General features: G+C 44.4%; 1 protein-coding gene and 1 long non-coding RNA gene across 3 annotated transcripts in view; one reads left to right on the top strand and one right to left on the bottom strand.

Annotated features, from left to right (window-relative positions):
• Positions 1-1,135: 1,135 nt before the first annotated feature.
• Positions 1,136-22,471, top strand: part of LOC140845789 (uncharacterized) — a 38,094-nt gene continuing 16,758 nt past the window's right edge. Inside the window, exons 1-2 of the long non-coding RNA XR_012124686.1 lie at positions 1,136-1,338; positions 11,099-11,189. This is a non-coding gene — a long non-coding RNA (uncharacterized lncRNA). The remainder of the gene's footprint in view (positions 1,339-11,098; positions 11,190-22,471) is intronic.
• Positions 20,618-22,471, bottom strand: part of PDSS2 (decaprenyl diphosphate synthase subunit 2) — a 190,628-nt gene continuing 188,774 nt past the window's right edge. For both annotated transcript variants that reach the window (XM_037012284.2, XM_037012283.2), the window contains one exon: positions 20,618-21,425. In XM_037012284.2, coding sequence (XP_036868179.1) covers positions 21,267-21,425 — 159 coding nt within the window. In that variant the 3' untranslated portion in view covers positions 20,618-21,266. The remainder of the gene's footprint in view (positions 21,426-22,471) is intronic.

The following is a 22,471-nucleotide window of genomic DNA, read 5'->3' as shown; positions in this document are numbered from 1 at the left end:
CTGTCTCTCCTCGTTGCCTTCCCTCCGCAGTGTCTGTCTGGGTGTTCAAGTCAGAGGGGATCAGAGCCTACGCAAAGGACCTCATCTTCCCTTGCTCTTCTGCAAAGATCCTATTTCCAAATAAGGTCACCTCCACAGGCACTGCGGGTGAGGACTTCAACCTCGTGGGGGACAAATTGGGAAGAAGAGTGACAGGCCCACCTGGGTTCAGTCCTAACATCCCAGAAGCACCGGGTCCTAGCATGAGCGCTCACCCACAACGTGGCTGCTCAGCTGCAGAACAGCTCCAGGGACTCTTGTCAAAAGGAATCTGCCTCTTCTTTTATTTCTGAATGTGCTTCATTTCATTTTGCTGCCCCCTGGGGACTGGGCCATTTGCATTCATATGTCCAGCCCCCCAGCCATACTGTCCCACAGCAGGTGGTGATAAATGCTGTTGCACTTGGTGTAGAGCACGGGGCTTCTGAAGTCAGACAGATCCGGATCTGAATCCAGGCCCCATTATGTACTGAGTGTGCGGTTTTGGATGCTGCTTAAGCTTTAGCTTCCATTTCCTCATCCACAGCAAGGGGCACCCGCCTCTATAGGGGGGCTGTACGTGGCAGTTCTTTGCGGCACTGGTATGGTGGCTGACGTAAGGTTCATTCCATAATGGATTGCTCTTTTTATTGGTTGTAAATGCGGAGAGCCAACTGTTGAAATAACTAGCCCAGGCACATAACAGGGTTTTGAAAAATAACATTTCTAGTTTAGCAGCAAGTACACAAGGTTCATGTGACCAGCCTGAATGCTGCCGAGGACACCCACAGAACACCACATTAAACTCAAGCTCCACCCAGAAAGGAAAAAAAAGATACCATCATATGATTCTAAAACATGTGATGGTCCCCGACCACAGTTCTAATGTTTGTTCTCCTTACCCCACCCATCAGGAAAGGGCAGGGAGTCCAGCCATCTTTCTCCAGGACAGGTTCTGGCAGCTTCTGCCGTGTGTGCATACGGGTGCCGCTAGCACCCTGAGCTACATGCCCGAGCCAGGGAGAAAGTAAAGCTACTGCATGCAAATCTCATTCCATACATTTGTGCATAGGAAATGACCATTGTTATCACTTACTTTCCATTTTGAGCCCCAGCTTTCTGGAGTCCTCTCCACCCCAGTAGGTTTCCAGGGCCCTCTGCCCCCCAGGCATGTGTCCACAGGGTTCTTGCTGAGCCATCTGTCATTCTACTCCCTGTGCCCTGCAAGCAGCAGCTCGGAGGTGCCAGCTAGCCCCACAGTCATCTCTGTGCCAGGCGGTCTAGCAGAGGGACCACTATGTGAATGCCTACGAGGAGCAGGTAAGCGGAGGGCAGGTGTGAAGGTGGTGGTTTGCCTGTTAAGCACAGAGAACATCTTCATGTCTGCAAAGAAGTGCACCAGCTCCCCAGTCTCCTCAGCAAGAGCCATTTTCAGTCTATCTTTTGTTTCTCCATTTATGGGGAAAATCTTGGGTAAAGTGGAACATCCTCTATTGTCTGGGAAACAGCAGTGTGTCACAATAAGGGGCAACTGAGGCTCGGCCTCAGCGGAGGGGTGAAGCAGGGACTGGTGGGGTCCCTGGCAAATGGGATCGCGCATTCCTTACCTAAGGCAACGGTGGGCAGCCATCTGGGGCCGTGACAGCCCAAGCCCAGCATGACTAAGTCTGCCAGTTACTCAACAAAAGCTTGAACCTGGACTTTTACAGTGCTTAGACTTTAAATGCTGAATGACTAAAATTCACATGGCCGACCGAGCAGGTCAGGGTCAGTCTGTGGGGACAGCCCGCAGCTGCACCTTCTCAGGGGGCAGGCCCGCCCCCCAGCCAGGTTGCTGGATGCACCACATTGCAGCCCCGCTGTCCCAGCGTCCTGTGCAGAGCCCACTGGCTTCCACCCGGATGTCCTGCCCACGGCTCACGTCTCTCCCTGCTGGGCCTGAAGCTCTCAGAAACCAAAGCTTCGGGGCAGCTACAGCTTTCGGCTCCATCTCCCCTCACCAGGACAGTGAACCCAGACGGGAGTATCTGCCTGGAGGCAGCGGGGAGAAAGGGGGAAAGCCCAGGAGAATAAAAATACATACTAATATCTCAAAAATATCATCTTGCCACATATACGTACTGAACATATTTGACCTGAGGCTATGTATAAAACAGTTTCAGAATTTCTCTGTGCTACGGGCTCCCAGGGAGCACTAAGAAAGTCCTTTAGGAAGGAAATCCCAATTTGGCCAGTTAATCGAAGATTCTATTTTTTTCACTGTAAAAAATACATATATAAACATAGCATCTTCTTAATAATATATTATGATGAAGTATAGTACCTTGTTTTCTTGATGCTGTGATGGCAATTTATGAATTCAATAAGGCTTTTTGAAAAAATACATAAACCTTGAAGGTTTAGCCATTGAGCTAATAGTAAACACATGATATGGTCATTACTGAGAGGTCATTGGTTTAAAGGACGAACCTTATTACTGAGCCATTCCTGGGTTACAGGACGAAAGCAGAGCAACCTTGCGCTCTGGGAAGATGACAAATTTGGGAGCAGAAAGTTCAGACTCAAATTACCTCCATTTCATCATTTCCCCAGTGGTGGGAGAGAGATGCTGGTCATCCAACCGTGATACTGATGTGCGTGGTCAGGAGTGGGGCAAGAATATTAGAAATACAGCACAGGAAAAGCCTTCAGATAAATGACCTTGTTACCCTCCTGACCTATATAACCAGCATGGAGCAAAGAGGAATAATTGGCCTTTGGCACCCCAGTGTGTGAGTGTGAGGGGGAAAAGGGCAGAGGAATCCAATCAGCCACATTACCTGCTTCTTCCCTCTGAATACTTCACATTAGAGATTTTTTTAAAATGTTGGTTATTTCCCTCTAATAAAATTTAAAAATATTTTTAAAAAGGAAAGCATTAGTTTAGCATCAGCAGAAATAAAGCGGCATATGTACAGCGGCCGGGAGAAACTTGTAACAAGTTTGGGGACAGGTAGGGCCCTCATGTTGTGATGCCCTGAGACCCAAACATTTGGTATCTTCTGAATTCTCTTTCTGGAGATACTGAAGTTTTCAAGTGGAATATATAGCAAAATATATTACATCCAACTTGATAAGCCATGATTCAATAACGTTTAAATATTAAGAACTAAAGAGATGTCAAGGTACAGCTTCTGTAGCCATGCCAATTCTTCATAAATGCTGGTGGCAAACTTAGCTTTCAGTAAGGAAACTTTGTACTTGTGGAACTGCATTTATGCAGCCTTGACATTAGGTAAGTAAGTAAATTATTTCCATGTCAAAGGGATCTCTAGGCCAGACTGGGGGGAGGGAATGTGTGTTCCCCAGGCCTGGGTTCCCGGAGATGTTTGCAGAGGCTGAATTTGGCTCATATCAATTGTAGAGAGAGAGACAGGGAGGCCATTTAGTACTTACATAGAGGCCTGGGCACCCATGCACATAAGACCTCTTTCTAAGATGGCCTGACAGGCTTTAGTTTGACAGAAGCTTTCAAAAACAAACATTTACTGAACACCTATAACATCAGAGCTTTGAGTCCTCTGAGGAATTAAGAAGTGGCTAAGCCAGGCCCTTGTCCTCACAAGATTTCAGTCTACCTGAGGAATCAGCTGGGAGTTCTAAGACTGTGACCTAAAGCCCAAGTGAGCACCAGGGGAGGGGCCCAGAGGGGCGTGAGCAGGGAGCTGGAACAGACCAGGAGGGCTCCATGGAGGAGGAGGCCACCCTGGGAGCCACCCACAAGGCTGAATGGGATTCTGACCCGCAAAGGCTGTCAAGGGCATTCTGAGCAGGGAAAACTGGAGGCAGCAGCTGAGGCAGGAACTGCAGGCCATATTTAGAAAACTATAAATAGCCCTTTTGAATAAAAACCAGAGCCTTTAAGTCAGAGGATGGGCAAGAAGTAACACGGAGTTCAGAAGCCCTAGGTGGTGAACAGATGAGAGCTTCGTGGGTCTGGGCCACAAATCTTCCCAAACCTGCCCAAACCCAACACTCAGTTTGTCACTTGACAATTTCAAGCATGACCTCCGGCAGCCACAAGCCAGAATCCAGGGCTCCTGGATCCCTAGGCCTGCTGTTCTGCGCTGAGCAAGGCACTCAGACGGTCTGACTCCGTTTCAGCGACCCCGCTGTAACTCAGAAGGGGGGATGCCAGGAAGAGCGCTGGGGACAGAGACAGAAACGTAACCATAGCTGCCCACAGCCCTCCAACAGACCTGCACCGCCATGCAGCTTCCAAGAGGCCCATTTGCATATTCAGGACCACACCCAAGATCACTGGGACAGGGACACATGTTTATACAAAGACGGGAAAGCTGTTCCCAAACCGAGACATGTAACAAAGGAATAACCAAACTAAGAATTTTTGAGTCTATTGGGGAAAAGAGATCGTCCACAAAAGGCAACTGTAAATTTAAAAATTTTCATGGTGTTCATGGGACAGGGTTAACATTCTATGGATGGAATTTTCCATTTTTGCATGTCTTCCCTTTTTTCCTGCTTAAATTTCAATAAGGCTCAACTTAATCAAGGCTTTTTTATAGCCAACCAGAAACACTGAAGTAACCAAAGACTCCAAAATAGGAAACTATAGCGCTACTCTCATGTCAGAGCGTGCAGGCGATCCTTGATACGCATAGTGAAGCCCCACATGATGACCTCATCAAAAATGTAATTTTATGTGTAATGCAAAACTGGCCATGGGCTCCCACTCCCTGCCTAGCCCCTATCTGAGAACAGGGCAGGAATAAGGGTCAGGGGTGGGGTTAAAGTATGCTAGGGTCAGGGAGGGGGGTCTTGGAATGGAGGTGGGACAGGTCATGAAGGGGAGAGAAAGGCATGTGAACTTTTTTCAGAAAGAGAGGTGAAGGGTGTGCTCTGGTCCTCAGGATTTTCTCAGCTTACTCTCTGCATCTGGCCAACTGGCTGGGACATTCCTGCTGCCTCTGGACTCAGAATTGTCCCCAGCACCGAACCTGGAGCTAATCACCACCAGCAGGTGGCACCAAATCACAGCTGAGTGGGGCATGAGTTCAGGGCAGCTGGACTCCCAGAATTCCTTACCAGCTAGTGCCACCCCAATCATTGTGTTGTTAACCTTACAAGAAAAACTGTGTCTTGCATTTCACATGTCTGAACTCTTTGGCTCACTTATCCAATTATAGTAGCATTTACTATATTGATTTATGATAACCAATAATTGAGGCAAGTACTCTCTTAATAGACTAAAGACCAAGGGAGACTAGACATTGTATTGTTTTATATACATTAGCCAATTTAATCCCCTCAACAACTTATGAGGTCTAGGTTTAATAATTAGATCAAAATTTGCCAACTATTGACATTTTCACACAGTGGAATCTATTAGTGACTATGAAGCTATTCCTTGGGTGCTGAGTTCTATACATACCTCATACTTGAGTTTATTCGCTGTATTATTCAAAACTTTAGTATGTGTATTTTATGTTGGTCTGGTCTATTGACTTTCGAAAATGTGGTTCTAATCTATTAACTGTAACTTGATTTATCCATTTCTCCCTGCAATTCTTTCCATTGTTCCTTTATATATTTTGAGGCTGTGTTGTTTGGTGCATACATGTTTTTGATGATTCTTTTACCTTCTTGCTTTATTGTTCCTTTGGCATATAACACCTTTGCCTTTATCTTTTTTTAACCTTATGTTCTACATCATCAGATATTAAGATTCTTCCCTTTTCTTTGGGTTCATATTTTTCCATCTTTTATTATCCATCTTTCTGTGTCTTTTTCATCTAACTTTATCTTTGAGACAACTTATTATTGGATCTTACTTTTTAACCCAATCTGAGAGTTTTACAAAGGTGAATTTAATTTATATTTATTATAATCAATTTTAATGCAACTACTTATTTCTGCCATTTTGTTCTATTTTTTCATTTACTACACATTTTGTACTTCTTTCTGATTTTTTTAAATTGAGGCATAAATACAGATAACTTTATATTACTTCAGGTGTACAACATGATTATTTATTTGTATATATGCAAGATGATCACATAAGTCTAATTAACACCCATTATCATACAGTTACAAACTTTTTTTCTTGTGATGAAAACTTTTAAGATTTAATCTCTCAGCAACTTTCAAATATGCAATACAGTGTTATTAACTATAGTCGCCATGCTGTACATTACATCTCCATGACTTATTTATTTTATACCTGGAGGTTTGTACCTTTTGACCCCCTTCACCCATCTCCTCCTTCCACCCTACCTCTGGCAACCATCAGTCTGTTCTCTGTATCTATGAGTTCAGTTTTTTTTAGATTTCACATATAAGTGAGATAATGTGGTATTTGTCTTTCTTCCCTTTCTGCTTTCTATTGAATAGGTTTTCTTAAATGCAGAGCATTTCGGTCTGCCTGGAATTTTTATGTTTTTAAAGCTCACTGTCTGTTGCACCACATCAAGTTAGGTAACAATGGGAACTTTAGAAGTTTGTCATCTACCCCACTGGATCTAAAACTGGTGTGTGTATAAGAAATGTGGATTCCTGGACCTTACCTTCAAAGATCCTGGCTCAGTATATCTGGGTAAAACCAATTCTAATGCAAGCCCCAGGTTTTGACACAGTTGGGTCACAGACCACACTGTGGGGATACTATCACCTGACCCAAAACTTTTCTAATGGTAAGCTTTAGACTTGTCTTTGCCATTTAAAGATTGCTTTTTAAAGATATACCTCTGGGTGGGCAGCTCTAATCATCTCCTTTCTAGACCTTCTCTCACCTTTATTGTCTTATATGTCTGCAGACGTATTTCTATAATCTCTATTTTTCTAATTAGAGTTTGTAAACCATTGCTCTTTTATTAGTATTCTATTTTGCTTGCTTCATCATTATAAAAACATATTTCCTTTAACAGCATTTATTGAATGTCCACCTCTGAATAGGTACACCAATAGGTGTTTTGGGGCACTCAGCAGCCACTTTACTAGAGAGCAGACCGTCATTTCTACAAGAAAGACGAAAGAAACTTGTGGAGTTTTCTTAATATCCCATTCAATGGAGAAGCTAGTCTTTGAATCCAGCTCTGTCTATTCTGCTTGTTACATCCCACCGCCTTCAAAGAGAATCTGACCCAAGAAGCCCACAGTACGGTGCGGGGACACGCACCATCTCACTCTCTGGTCACCTTTGTGCCAGGGGAGTGCTTTGCACGCAGCAACAATAAATGCCAGTGAAAAGAAAGCATGAATTTATCCTGGGTTCTTACTCCTTTCTCTGTTTATGATTTCCAAGTCAAGGGAGTTACAACCTGGTAAAACAAAACAGCAGCAAACAGTGTTGTTTGGTAAAAAACAAATTGGGAGACAAAACAGGAAGCAGAGCACAGAGCGCATGTCACAAAGTTCGTTTCTTCCTCTAAACAGCTACTGTCGCAGGTCATCAAAGTCCCATTGTGTGAACATGTCCTTTAAAGCTGCGGCTGCTTTCATTTTGAGCTTTCAAATTACTTTTTCTAATTAATTTAATGAAGTCTTTAAGCAATACAAACATGTATTAGTACTATTTTCTCCTTCCTGTACTCAGTTTTGTAATGCTGATGTCGAACATAACAGCAAGAAACTATATGCAGTTGTAGAAATTATTGCTGAGAATTTGCATATGAAATATACACCTCTACTGCCTCTGGCTGGCATTGTGAACTAGGTTATAAATAGTACAGTTGACACACTGCAAACAGAAAGCGCTTTTCGATGGGCACATGCTATGAATGGGAGAAGTGTTCAAACACAATGTTTAGGTTGGAAAGCTTTCGTTAGAACAAGCCAAGGGGGAAGATGGTTTATTTCCTAATCATAGCCTTGCTTTAGGAATTCAATTATATAGAAAGACTTATGGTAAAGCTTTCTAAAACCAGATATTTATGCTACTGTTTGGGTAAACAAGTAATATATCCCATCTATAAACATATCTTTTTTTTTTTTATAAACATATGTTAATAGTGTTGATGGGCACTTTCAAGAAAATGGGGCTATTCCCTTTGGCTTAATCATCTCTTACTATGTATATGAGGAGAGGCAAAGAAAGTAGCCAGACTAAGATATAAAATTAGGATGTGCAGCTTATATTTATACCACTCTTGAAGATAAAGCTCATACTAGGTCATTTTGCTGAATTTATCTACTTGAATTTGAAATTTCCAAACCATTTGAAAAAGTTTAACTACTGAGACAGAACAAAAAGATGCCATTTATTTTGACTGCATGACCATAAAAATGATAATTAGTGAGGCAGTATTTTTGCTGGTGGTTTATATTGCTAGATTGCAGAAGTTCTATAAACTTACTGTGTGGACTGTTTCAATCATTACAAGATGTAGGTACAAAGACTAGTGATGACTTTTGTAAGTGACAAATACATTTGCAGATATTGTATTTCATGGGCTGTAATAATTTGGTCTTCAAAAGTTTGTTCTGTTATGGCTTAAAACAGCTATGACATGGAATTTTAATGCTGAACTGCTCGTCCAGATGACAGGGGAGGTGAGGGGGCTGGGGACAAAGTTTTCTTCCTACACATTTGCTTTTAGGCATCTGTATTTTCCTGAGTGCCTTGATACCATGGTGATAGCTTAGCAACGGCTAGATAGAAGTTAAGGTGATCTGTCATGTGGCCTCTGATCACAGAAAGTTGTTAGGTAGTACACTGGGAAGAAAATCTAAAATGTTTAGATGTTTAATGGTTTAACCAAAAAGCCACTTGCTCTCTCTACTACCTGCCCTTGTCTGTCTCTTCATCTCACATTCATATGTATATGTATCGAATGAATCCCTTTATAAAAGAGAAGAGAATCTAAAAAAATTTAGCTCAAACAAAACCAGTATAACTGGTGAGATAAAACAAAATTTAAACCTTCCTTAAATAGGGAACAATACATTTTCACCTTTCTTAAACAGGAACTAATGATCATAATGGTTGATAAAGAGTATTTTGCAAAGACATTTCAAAAGGATTTTTCATAGTAATGGACATTCTGAAAGGGTATCTCACCGCGACCCTCCTTACCCAAAATGACTCAGGAGACACGGGCCCATGCAAGAGACTTTATTATCTGAAGGAAAAGGTGGCTGCCCCAGAGGGGGTGGGGGGAGAGAGAGAGAGAGGGAGGGAGACAGGGAGAGAGGGAGAGAGCGGGGAGAGCAGGGGGACAGAGACAGAGACAAAGAGAGAGAGGGCAGCAGAGAGACAGAGAGAGAGACAGCAGAGAGAGGTCAGCAGCGTGGTGCCTTTTACTGTGGCGGATCCGCTCGGCCTGTTGCCTTGGGGGAGGGTCGGGATGTTTAGAGATGAGGCGGGGGAAGCCCAGCAAGCCCCAGGCAAGCCCCAGGCAGGCCCCAGGCACAATTCTCACCAGCTTATGTGCTTGGGACCATGGGGCAAATGGAGGATAAATCACTATTTTCTCACATTCCTCCCTTTTCTGTTTTGTAAGTGGTAGAGGATTTGGGAAGGGGTGCAGGTCAGTCTCCAGTAACTGCTTCCTGCTGACTAGGGGCGATGAAGTTCATTTTTGTATTGATGGGGGGCGGTCCTCAGATGAGCCCTTGGTCTGCAGTGGCGATGGCGTGTTCCAGGTTCAATAAGCATCATCGTCTTTGGAGAGGGGTTGGTAATCCTGTGATATAAGCTGGTTAAAGGTTTGGTTAGAAATGTTTTGCATTTGGGCTGATTGCTATGTTTACATAGGGTGGCTGAAATAATAGCATTTTTGGGGGGACATGTGTGTAGGCAGCAAAGCAACCTGTAGGGCAAAGGGAATCCTTGATGGCGCAATCTTTCGGACAGTCTGAAAGAGAAGAAAGGGCTGGTGTTGGGAAGATAGGTCTGGGGAGAGAGTAAGTGCTGAGACCAGGGTTAACAATCCTGAGGCATGACGCACGGCAGTTGTAAGGGAGGTCTTAGGACTCCGTGCTGGCAGAAACCTCTTCAGTGATGAGTGGAAGCGGAGATGAGCAGCGGGAAATGCGGAGAGTAAGAGGTCCCGTCAGGGTGGAGTCAGAACCTGTGGGAGATTTGGTGGGAGGGGAATAAGGGGAGACAAATGGCTTAAGGTGGGAGTTGTGTATCCATGGGAAAGACCCTGGAGTTTAACTGCAGTTGGTGTGGAAAGGATTACTGTGTATGGTCTTTGCCATCTGGGAGTTAGGGATGGTGTTGCTTGGTGTTTGGAACGGGCATGGTTTGGAGAAGTTTTTTCCTGTCTATGGTAATGGCCTTGTAGCCTGGGGAGAGCTGAACTCCCAGGTATGTGGCCTGAGCAGCAGACAGCTGAAGTTTGGAGCGTGAGACCCGACAGGCGCGTTCTGAGAGAAAGTTTAAAAGGAGAATAGTACCCTGTTGACAGGTTTGTAGGGAGGGACCGCACGGGGGAGGAGATCATCTACATATTGAAGGAGGGTGGAGCTCGAGGGAGTAAGGGATTTGGGGTCTTGTGCTAGAGCCTGTCCAAAAAGGTGGGGACTGTCTCTAAAGCCTTGGGGAAGGACTTGTTAACTGTTCTCTGAATATTAAAAATTAACAACATAAGGAATCTCCTGCCTTGATTTTTCTCTGGGATACCGGTGTCTTGGTCTGGGAGAGTATCAAAAGGCTGCCTGCTCAGTGCCCAAGGTGGGCTGAGGTCCTGTCTGTTTGCTAAAGAATCCTGCCTCTTACCATATCGTCTACACTGGGTCTGCAGCTAAGTTAGTTGCTCAGTTTGCAAAATAACCTCCTCAGATCTGAAGGAGGAAAGACAGCACAGAGGCCTGGGCCTTTTAGTGCTAAAGTAATTTTACACATGGTTACAAATGATCAGCATAATACAACATGTGCTGCTCTTCTTTATCTGGGGAACATTAACTGACCTCACTGAAGAATGATTCTAGAGCTTAATGTTCAACATAGTTTTAGTAGGGGGGGTTCCTAGCATGTAGTTTTACATTGCTCTGACTGCAAATATCCTGCCTTGCTTTCTTTAGAGGCTCTCCCTTTATTCTAAAGCCTATGGTCCCTGTCTCATTCTCCCCTCTACAGATGGAGACCCTAGCTGCTGCTAGGGAAAGGGGGCGACGACCGCTCTGGCTGCTTCATGCTGAGAGGGGGCGCAGCTAGGTCTCCATCACTGGTAAGCTGAGAGGGCCTCAGAAGGTTGGCGCTTCTATTCTGGGTTTCATTTCTATTACTATTTGCAGTTTTGTGGCTTCTAGGCAAGATAGAACAAATTGTGTTATTAGGTTATGTAGCAACATCTGGAGTTGGATTTTCCATTCTGGAAGGACAAACTTGAGGAGATTAAAAATGCATGGCTGAATATGAGAACTAGAAATATGAAGAGTCTAATTGAGAATCATAGCCAGGTTTCATGGGGAAACTAGAATTCTGGATCGAGTTTACATCTCAATGACTAGTATTAGGATTTAGTATAGATAAGACTGCATTATTGAAACAATACTTTTCTCTAAAATCACCCTCATTTTTATTAAAAGTAGCCAGATTAAGAAAATAATTAACAGTTGGCTTGATTATTTGCATAAGTGCAGCAAGAAGAGCAATTGATTACATGGGATCTTTTAAATGTGCTTTGCTGAAACTTTTTGCAAGGAATTTCAGATTGAACTCTTAAGGGCTTCTTGAGGCCAGAAAGCTAAGCCAGACTTCCCATCAGGTTGTGCCTGCAGTACCTGTAGATTTGGGTGAATTCCTCTCTTCTTGAGGTTCCCAAGACATTCGAGGTTCCTGCACCTGCCAGAAGTGACCTTCCTTACTCACCTGGTCAGGCTGCTGGGAACTCTGTAAGCAAGGTACCAGGCCAGTTCTTCCAAGGGACTTTGTTGGCTTTATAAAGTCAATCTTAGTTCCTTAAAGTTGTCTGTTCATATCTGAGTTTACACACGTGTCTCTCAGGTATTCCGTTCCAGTCAAAGCCTTGGTAATATAACCAGTGCTTTTAATTAGTCCTCTTACAATGAAAGCAGATTTTTATTGAACTTGTGCAAATAAACATACTGCAATGAAATATAAAAATAGTCACTGAGAGTTTTTAAATTCTGGAGGGATCAGGTAGAGAAAGATAAAGTTTCAATTCTGCTTATAAAGGCAGTCATTTACTAAACTGTTGTCAGCTTAAGAGAAAAAGCTTAAAACACTTTATCAACAATATTTGAAACAAAAGCCACTAAGTCATCTTCCTTAGTTTACTTAATCTTATGTAACTAATACCTATTCTGCTGAAATCTAGTTTTTTGCTAGTTTAGGAGTAATAAAACAATGAGTATAGATGACAGAAGACTTACAAATGATAATGGTTAAAGATCTGAAGAGAACTTACTGTAAGACAGCTGTCATAGGAAATTTGGATATTTTTGTAACACAAAACATTCAGTAACAAAGTTTAACATCATTCCCTGTGACAGTGCCTTCTAGGTAATTAAGCAGGTAAATAAGCTAAATTAGCCAAATATTTTCTCCAATGAGAAAAAATTCCTCTGACATGTTCTAGGGGCCCTCTGGAAAATATCAGAGTGAACTAGAGGTAAAAAGCACTTTTCTGAATTTGATTTGGGGAAGCTGTTAAAAATTTTAAGGCACTTGCTTAAATAGTTAATCACATTAGACAAAGCTACACTTCACTTTAAGCATTTTTCTTTGAAAGATTTAACAGATACCATCAACTTAAATGACTTTAGGTAAACTTAGGCAGCTGATAACCATAAGGACATGTCTATTTCAGTTCAACTTAAATTAGCATTAATGCTTAATATCTTCTATTAGAATTTTTTGGAAGTTTTAGAATGCCCAATTTTTACAAGTGCTTGTCTTTAAATCAATTTTTATTAATACCATCTGGAGGTAGAAAAATATTTTTCATTTACACACTTAGACACAAACATACAGATTGAGACGTAATGATACAGTGAGAGGACAGACAGAGCTCCTGGCGTGAGCCAGGAGGGGACAAGAAAGCCCGTGGTGGTGCATTGTCTAGGGGTTTTATAGGCAGTTGAGGATATTTGGGAACGTGAAAAAAGCTTAGGGGTGTGGACTTTAAGGCAAGTAGTAGGTGTTTAGGATTGCACGGGGGTCAGGGAGAGGGCTTAGTTCGGAGGTAGGAGAAAGCCTGGATACATGGGATCTCTTTCCATTTGCCCGTACGCTCACAGAAGTTGTATAAGTCACAGAGAATTTTAGGATCTAAAGAGCCATTTGGGGGCCATTTAGACTGATTGTCTAAGGGATATTGTGGCCAGATCTCATTACAGTAGCGAACAGGTTTGAGGTCTGGAGTGAGGTGGAGGGGCTTTAGATTATTGAGTAAGCACCCTAGCGGTGAATCTGTGGGAACAGAGGGGCCAGATCCCATGAACAAGACTCTTCAGAAGTCGCTGAGGTGTCCCTGAGCAATTGAGAAGGTCGCGGAGAAGACCAGACACAGTCAGGGGGTCGTCACCACCTCTAACTGTGGAGTCGAGGCGAAAACGGTGGGGAGGCTCGGTACCTGGTACCAGGAGTTTCTGAGTCAAGTAGATACGTAGATAAAGGGAGACTAGGCCTCAGTGAATGAGGATTCTCACCATGGGGAGGCAGAGAAGGGTCGACTATGGGGATCAACCGTGACTCTGAAAGTTGTGGTTGGGGGTGCCCCTGTCCTGGAGGAGCCCTTGGGGGTGCCGGACACTCAATGGTCACTTCCCAGGTTCCAAAGGGACATTTAAGTTGACTATGAAGGGGAGACTCACCAAATCGAAGGCGGGTGTTGGGCGAGAAGAGGAGCGACCGGGGAAATGGATGGTGAGCCTGTGGAGGAGGATTGGGCAGTGAGGATTCCCAGAGCAGCTCAGGTTCGCGGAGGAAGAGCAAAGTCAATGGGAGAGCCTCATCCGAGTCACGGCACCAATGAAAGGTATCTCGCCACGACCCTCCTTCACAGAATGACTCAGGAGACACGGGCCCCACAAGAGACTTTATTATCTGAAGGAAAAAGTGGCTGCCCCAGATGGGGTTGGGGGGGTGCGGGGAGAGAGAGAGAGAGAGAGGAGAGCAAGGGGAGAGTGGGGGAGGGTCGGGATGTTTTGAGATAAGGCAGGATAAGCCCAGCAAGCCCAGGCATAATTCTCACCGGCTTCTGTGCTTGGGAATGGGGCAAATGGAGGATAAATTACTATGTTCTTACACATTCTATTTCCGTGGATGGCTGTTAGGAGGATAAAGTCACATAAAATATAAATGCCACTGGACCAACAGACTGGGGTGACATGAAGACACTGCCGTTTTTAAAGTCAACATGCCATGTGCCACTTTTCATTATCTTTATGATAATTTATATACAAAGCAGAGAACATAAAATAATCTGAGAGGAAGAACATCACGTTTGGAAAGCCAGGAGTCAATAAATCACCTTGGTTTTCAGGGCTATCGATTTTATTCCAAATGCCCCCAAATAGTAAAATGCAAGTTAAAGCAAATAGTTATTAGCTGGTTGAACAGAAGTGCAAATAGATTTCAACTTGTGTGCTGGCTCTGATACATTAAACAGTGACTTCCTGGAGTGCAGTGTTGAGGAGGATTCTGAGGTTCTAGAGGGAAAGGGGCTGTGATGAGGAGCAAACATCTGGGCGGGCTGCGAGGGAGGCTCAAGGGTAAGAGCCTGCTTCAATGAACCGAGGGATGTGCTTAGCTCAAAGCCCCCAAATACAAACTTTACATTTATATTGGTCTTACATTTTTATATAAAGTAGATGCAAATCTTACATTCAATTTCCTAAAATATATTTGGTATGCTATAGAAGTTTAAAAAATAATTTGTAATTAAGTTACCTAATTTCACTTTGTGGGGAAAAATATGTTTAGACAATGTGTGTGTTCATTCTATGGCTTCCCATAGCACCTGCCAGGCTGCTGACTATCAGAATGGACAAGAGGCTCAAACATGGGAGAAGAGAACTCTGTGGGTAATGTTTTGAGACTTTGGGTTAGGCAAAGATTCCTTAGATATGACACCAAAAACATGATCTATAAGAGAAAAAAATAGATGAATAGGACTTCATCAAAATTAAAGATTCTACACTTCAAAAGACATCATTATGAAAATGAGGTTAAGCCATAGACTGGGAGCAAATATTTGCACATCATATATCTGATAAGGACTTGTATCCATAATATATAAAGAATGCTTACAACTCAATAATAAGAAAAACAACCCAGTTAAAACATAGACAAAAGATCTGAACAGACATTTCAGCAAAGAAGACATATAAGTGGCTGATATACTCAAGATGCTTAACATCATTACTCATTAAAGAAATGCAAATAAAAATCACAGTGAGATACCATCTCATTCCAACTAGAATAGCTGTAATAAAAAAGAGAATACCAAGGGTTAGCAAGGATGTGAAGAAACTGGAACCACATATGTTGCTGGTGGAAACATAAAATGATATAGCTACTTTGGAGAACAGTTTGTCACCTTCTAAAAAGTTACATTTCGTATAAAAAACAAACTTACTCTTAAGTTTTACTCCTGGGGATCTACTCAACAAAAATGAAAACTTAAGCCCACACACAGACTGGTACCCGGATGTTCATAGCAGCATTATTCATAATATATAAAAAGTTGCAAAACCCAAATGCCAATCACCTGGTAAATGGATAACCTAAGGTGGTCCATCCCTACAATGGGATACTGTTTAGTAATACAAAGGATTAAGGATACAATGTGGATGAATCTCAGAAACCTACTTACTGATACAAGCCAGATGCAAAAATCTAAGTACTGCATAATCCCATTTATATAAAATGTCTAGAGAAGGCAAATGTATATATATATAGAGAGTAGATTAGTGGCTGCCTAGGGTTGAGTGTAGGAGTAGGGGTGACTGCAAATGGACACAAGGGACCTCTAAAACCGAATTGTAGCGATATTTGCACAATTTTGCAAATTTACTAATCATAGGGTTGTATACTTAAACTAGGTGAACTTTAGGGTATGTAAATTATACCTCAATAAAGCTGCTCTTAAAAAAGAACGCACTTAAAACAGTACTGATCTTCAAAAAAAGAAGGAGAAAAGGAAAGAGAAGCCTGTTACAGAACTGCGTAAATAAGGAGCAATTAGGAAGGTCACAATAAACTGATCATATTCTGCATGAACAAGTAAGTTTAAGTTACCTTGCAACTCATGATAGCTGGAGGCATCGTTCAAATGCCTAGAAAGGGCGAAGTAATGAAAACAGTAGTTACAATGATTAATTTAAGGAAGGAGAGTTCAAATGTAGTTTAATTCGTAGAGGATGATGTTTTCTAGTTCATTGGAGGGCTTAAAAAAAAAAGACCCAAGCAAAGCAAGATGACAGCACACATAATAAGCTCACAGTGCTCTGAGAGATTTGCTCAGATATGGGTTATTTTGTTTCCCTTTTTCCCTTCTAGGTTGTTTGGCCTAATAACTAAATTGACATAAGACAGATTAACAGTAGAAAAACAAATTTAATTTCTCATGTACAGGAGCCCATAAAAATAAGAGACTCAAAGACGTGACCAAAAGCAGGCAGCTTTTAGACCTTCTAGAAAAAGAACAAATAACATTTGTGAAGAACTGACAAGACAGAGGGGTTGGGGCCAGGGTGTGAATTGGTGCAGCGGCCCCGCATCCCGCTCCCTCGGGCACAGGGAGGGCGCCTCCTGGCGGGACATCCATTCTTGCTTCCAGGGGCCTAGGGAGGGCCAGGGAGTCCCCACTCCGAAGGGGCGAGGGAGTCCCCACTCCGAAGGAGCCAAGGCGGCTGCTCATCTCTTACAAAATGCTCTCTCCGTGATGTTGGCCCATAGCAGAAACCACGACAACTGGCCGAGGCGCCTTCCCTCCCGACCGAGGAGCCTGTGACCTTCAGTGGGCAGAAGTCAGCCTAGTGACGTGTGGCTGCCTGAGCACCTGCAGTGGAGCAAGAGGGAAACACGCAGAGGTGGGAGTCCATCTTGAGCGCCACCGTGCAGGAATGGGGACCACCAGCTGAAAAGGTGAACCATTTAAGTTGAAGAATTTTAAGGGAATTTGTTCCACATCTTTCACCTGCAGTTGTGGAGAATCTCCAGGGGGCATTTTTACCAAGTCAAAGACTTTCTTGGTTGCAGGCTGAGAGGCTGACTTAGGAAGTGTTTTCTGTACCATCCTGGCACCACAGAAACCAGTCGGGAATAGGAATTCAGATACCTTGCTGAGAACGTAAGCTACTTAGTAACAGTGGTTATGAAGATGGCAGCAGCACAGGGAAATGTCCACGTTGGGTCAGATGGAGACAGCAGAGCCCGAAGTCAAATTTCTATGATAATTACAACCATGCAAAAAAAAGATACGCGTGGAAAAAAACGCCGGGAGAGAGACAATGAAATGGTGATACCGATTATGCTGGCACAGGGAAGTTGTGGAGGATCCATTTTTTTTTTGTTTTCCAAGATTTCTTTAAGGTGGTTATTTACTTAAATGTGTTCAAAAAGTTAAATTTAAGCCAAGGCACGTGGGACCCACAGCGAGGAGCATGCCGTCTGGGGAGTGCGCAGAACAGGCTGGGAGAAAGCCCTGCAGCTTTTCCATGAAGACGAGTCACTGTCTCCAGAAAGAGAGCATAAAAGCCTTTTCTAAAGAAAAGAAATAAATACACATCAAGGCAGAACTTCGGTCCACCAGGAGGTGGGGGGTGCGGGGAGGGGACGCGCTCCCCCTCTCAGGGGTGGTCCTCCTGGGGTCTCCCACGTGCCCTTTTACTTCAGTCACTCTACAAGTACCTGACCTCCCTTACGGGGAGGCAGGGCCCACTCTAAAAGGTTAAGTTGAGAGGGAATCAGGACCCAACGTAGAAAAAGAGAAAGAGGGAAATGATTATCTTGTTATATTGATTGCTTTGTTTTCAAAAGAAAGTGCAAATAACTTTATTCTTACTAAACACGATGAACAATAACGGAAACTGTTGTTACGACTAATGGAATAACAACGGTGTCCTCACACTTACACGGCTTCAAAAGCCAATCCCATCTATTTCTGCCCTGGTGGGTTTTAGTAAAGGTGTGGCTCATCTTTTCTAGATTGAGAGGCAGTCATTGCGGATTCTAAAGATAAGGCCTAGAGCTTCTATTGGTAAAAAGGCGATCTTCAAAATAGGACTTCAAAGTAGGAAGACAAATGAAGAGGCAGGAAGGGCTCCTCCTGAAACTGAGAACTCCAGGGAGGAGCTTGAAAAGGGTTTTCTGAAAAGCCAGGTTCTCCTTATCAGGAATGAAACTGCTGATTAGATGGTCTAAGAAAGAGGAATAGGAACCAGGTAGCTGCAGTTCTGGTGATGAAGCACAGCTCTCCCAAACCTACCTGCCCACGGGCACCTACCTGCCCACCGGCACCCGCTGTGGCCATCCGTCTGGTTTTGGAAGGAGAGCATCACGATTCCCCAGGTTACTTCCTGGTGACCTGAGATGTGGGTGTTGTAGCTACTGGGCCTCAATCAGTCTGTTTTTGCGGAGCACGTTGCACTACCCTACACGTGTCTCTGACCCCATTTGCAGGTCAGCCACCTTCTGGGCAGTAGCAATAGTGCTGTGGGGTAAGGGAAAGTCTCAAGGGCTGGAGAGGGAGACCCGGACGGGCAGACAGCGCCACCGGGAACCCAGTCTTAGGTGTGGCTGGATAACCACATTATATGACAAGAACGCAGGAAAAGGATTTAGTCTTATCCTCAAGGGCAATCTGCAACCAAGTTCCAGGAGAGCCACAATCCTTATTCTCTTTCAGGGCAATTGTCAATGGCCGATAGCGCCCTGCCTATGTCTAATTGATGTTTTTTTAATGCCAGAAAACAGTTTTTTTAAAAAGCAGATTTAGTGGGGCAGGAAACTGCTTTGTAGTTTCTGGGGAAATACAGTTTAAATGTTTAGACAACATCCCTGGGGGTGGGACTAAGAGATGTGTCAGCCCGGATACTCCGACCACAGGATGGTCAGAGAAGAGGGGACGAACAGAGGCGGGTCACTGATGGGGGGCGTGTTGTCCGAAGCTGCACTGGGCAACGGGAAACGCTGCTGGAGGTCTGCGCGTGTGTGGGGGGGGGCCGGGTTCGGCCCCCAGCATCGCAGCAGGGCCCTGAGGGAGGGGCACGGAGACTATCTGCATTTAACACCTCAGAGCGAATCAGCCAATGGGCGAGGCTTAACAGAAGCTTTCCGGGCCGAGGTAGCGAGAACCCCTCTGAGTAAGACCCCAGCAGAGGGGCGGGCGAGGCGCACAGTCAGTCCACCGTCAGGGCGGCACCGTGGGAAGGATGGAGGACGTGAAGGCGGTGAAAGGTGGAAGGGAAGGAGCAAGGCCCCCAGGGAAGCAGACAGCCTTTCTTGAAACAGAAGATTCCAGAACCACATGCTATACAAAGGAGAGCTAGGAATACCGCGGGTCTAAGGCCTCTCCAGGTGCTACCCTCTTCCCTTAATCTCACGTAGATGGTCAGAAATGGCAAATTTTAGAAAGTAAAACAAATCTGGAAGGGCTTTCATACATTCTCCTGTTCAGCCTTATTTTGCAGATGGAAATTCAGGCTCAGGGAGAAGTGACTTGCTCAAGATCACACAGCAAGCCAGCCGCCAACCCGGAATTCCCAGAGCCCTGGGCTCCTGCCTTGCGCCCTGAAGTACACCCCCAGCCCGCCTAAGCCCCCGCACGCCCAGAGAACAAAGCAGGGCTCCTCCTTCGTGGAGGTTAATGATTGAAACCTAGTCTGATCTAAAGCATCGAGCCCTAGTTACTAATTAAGCCAATGTCTGTGAGAAAAGGCATTTCAAACAGAAGAGTGGCGTGTTCTCTTAAACTAAATCCTTAGACCTTCTTCAAATTGTAGCAGCACAAACTATACACTTATAATATTACAAGTATATCAAATCTTTCCTAACACAATACCTTAACCTCTGCAGCTGACATTTCCTCTTCATTGCCTGCCACATGCTGGGTCCTGATAAAAAGGTTTTGTAACTTTTGCGGGGGAGGAATTTAACTAAAATAACTTCACTCAGTGTTTGAGTGAATGAGGTAATAAAATCTGTTTGCCGGGCTCGCTGTCTCCAGATAGGGCTGTAATTACACCACACAAGGAAGAAAGGTGGCTGCGTCTCCACCTAGATCATTTATGTAAACTCAACCTTCTTGTCAACGGGATTCTCGTGTTGCAAGCCTGCAAACCGCGAAAACCATCTCCTATGAACCACACGGAGCCCGGGTCTGATCGCAGGCCTGTGAGATGGCTTACATGCTTTCTGCAACTGGATGTCTGTGGTTCAAGACCAAAATCTGACATCCTGAGGTTAAATATGTACCACCAATGAATTCTCCAGTACAATTATGTAGCTGACACTTGTAAAAATTAAAGATAGTTGCTACACCAAAGTAATACAGACGAACACATTTTCTTTGGAAAAAGCACCCTGCTTAGCTTAAAAAAAAAAAAAATTTTGGTTCTTTGAAATGTGTTTGACAAAAAATTGGTCTTTAAGAAAGGAAAACAGGCTTTTCCTACTACAACCAAGTTCACATTTGATAACTTTTAATTCCTGCTTCCAATATTTGGCATTATTTTTTTCAGTATTTTTTCTCCCCCCCAATCTTATGAAAACCAGGAAGTGCCAAGTATATTCATACCGTATCTACAAACACGCAGACATGGCAAGGAGACGAGGCGCATTTTTCTTAATCACTGAACTACTCCGTGATGAGAAACTGGTCACAAGTCTTGGATCTGACAGTCCCCCTGGCCGGCACCGGTAGTGCCTCTCCTGACACCCCGAGCTTCCAGGCTGCTCTGTCCTCTCTGGAAGGAAAACCACAGGCCGCCGCCCTGGAGCCATCACTGGTGCAGTTCAATCAATAAGGACTTATTTCCTGTCCATTTGCTGAGGTCACAGGAGCGAATCTCATGAATTATTTCTGCCCCTGCGGCCTCCGGAGCGCTCCTGGCATGACAAGCGAATGCTGCTTGACCTTTTCCCTTCTGATTTTGTTTGCAGCAGTTCCAAAAAGAAGGCAGTACTCATTTAGCAATGTGATAAAAGGAAGGAAAAAATAGTATATGTTTTTAAAGTCATTAACACATTCAGGCATTTCATCGCGAAAGCCCTCCCGATCACCTTGTTCCCAGTTTTTACAGCTCCCGAACAGCAATGTCTTTTTAATTCGGTGTCACGAAAATCTGGTCACAGCAAACACCATGTTTTGTAAAGCAGATCTGGCCTCGGAGGGAGGAAAGCTCTCCAGGGCCGCCAAGGCCTTGTTTCCATGGTGACGACACAGGTCAATAGCTGAAGTCACACCTTTGCCAGCTTTGATTGTTTCTCTCAACTGTTAAGAAACAAACGCACAATAAGTCAGTTTTTAAGGTACCACAATTAAATCGGGGAGGGGAGGTGGGAAACAAAGAAGGGGAGAAACAGTACAGATTCATCGTTTCTGCCATTCTGTGGACACTCACTCCAGTCCCCAGCGAGTCTGAGACGCTGACAGCCCCCTCAGGCTGCATGCAAGGGGTCTCCGACCTGCCTAATCACACCCCCTCCCCGACTCCCACCCCTTGAAGCCTTGACATGTGCCCTGCTGGGGATGGCAGCAACGAAGGCCTCGAGGGCAGTTACATCTCTGGCATTTGAAATTCAGCAGGCTGAGCAAGGCTTCATTAACGGCCTAGTTAAGAACCATTTTTTTAGCCTATGTTGACACAATAGTCCACGTGAAAAATTCAAGGAAGACAGAGTATTAGATCCGAGTGCTACGTTTTTAAAACTAAAAAGCTTTGTTTGGCAAGGATGAACTAAAACACCTTTAGTAAAAAGTAAACTCTAGCCAACAAATGGAGTTGGTTTCCCTCCGTCCAGTGGTGGGAAAGGAAGGACAACAGAACAGCTACACTTCAGAGCTGGAAAGTACCTAGAGCGCTTTGCCCCGTCCGCGCCCCCTGCCCTGATTCCATCTTCCCTCTCTCCGGCTCCCTCCCTAAACCAGAAGCCTGGGAGGCCCCCTCCATCCCCTCCGAGCGAGTCGGGCACCAGGCAGTTTCACTGTTGGTCGCCCAGGACTGAATTTTTGCCCCCGGCCCCCCAGGTTGGGCCAGGTGACAAGTTCTAGTCCGTGGGCTGGGAAAGATGCGTGTCACTTCCGGCTGCATCGTGGAACTGCCCATGTGAGTCCCCCTGAGCCTTCGCTCTGGCATATCACCCAGGCCACCTCAGGGAGGCTCCCCAGGCCGCAGCCCTGGGTGGCCACGATGGGCACATAGTGCCTCTTCAGTCAGACATGCAGCCTGGGCAGGACACACGTATTGGAAGCCACCGAGATTGTGAGGTCGTCTGCAGCCATCTCGGCTGAGACAGCCACTGAGTCCCAGCCATTTC

The sequence above is a fragment of the Manis javanica genome, chromosome 13, assembly GCF_040802235.1.
Source record: "Manis javanica isolate MJ-LG chromosome 13, MJ_LKY, whole genome shotgun sequence".
NCBI classification, from domain to species: domain Eukaryota; kingdom Metazoa; phylum Chordata; class Mammalia; order Pholidota; family Manidae; genus Manis; species Manis javanica.
Note: the sequence above shows the minus strand (reverse complement) of the source record. Positions and strands in the feature narration are given on the sequence as shown.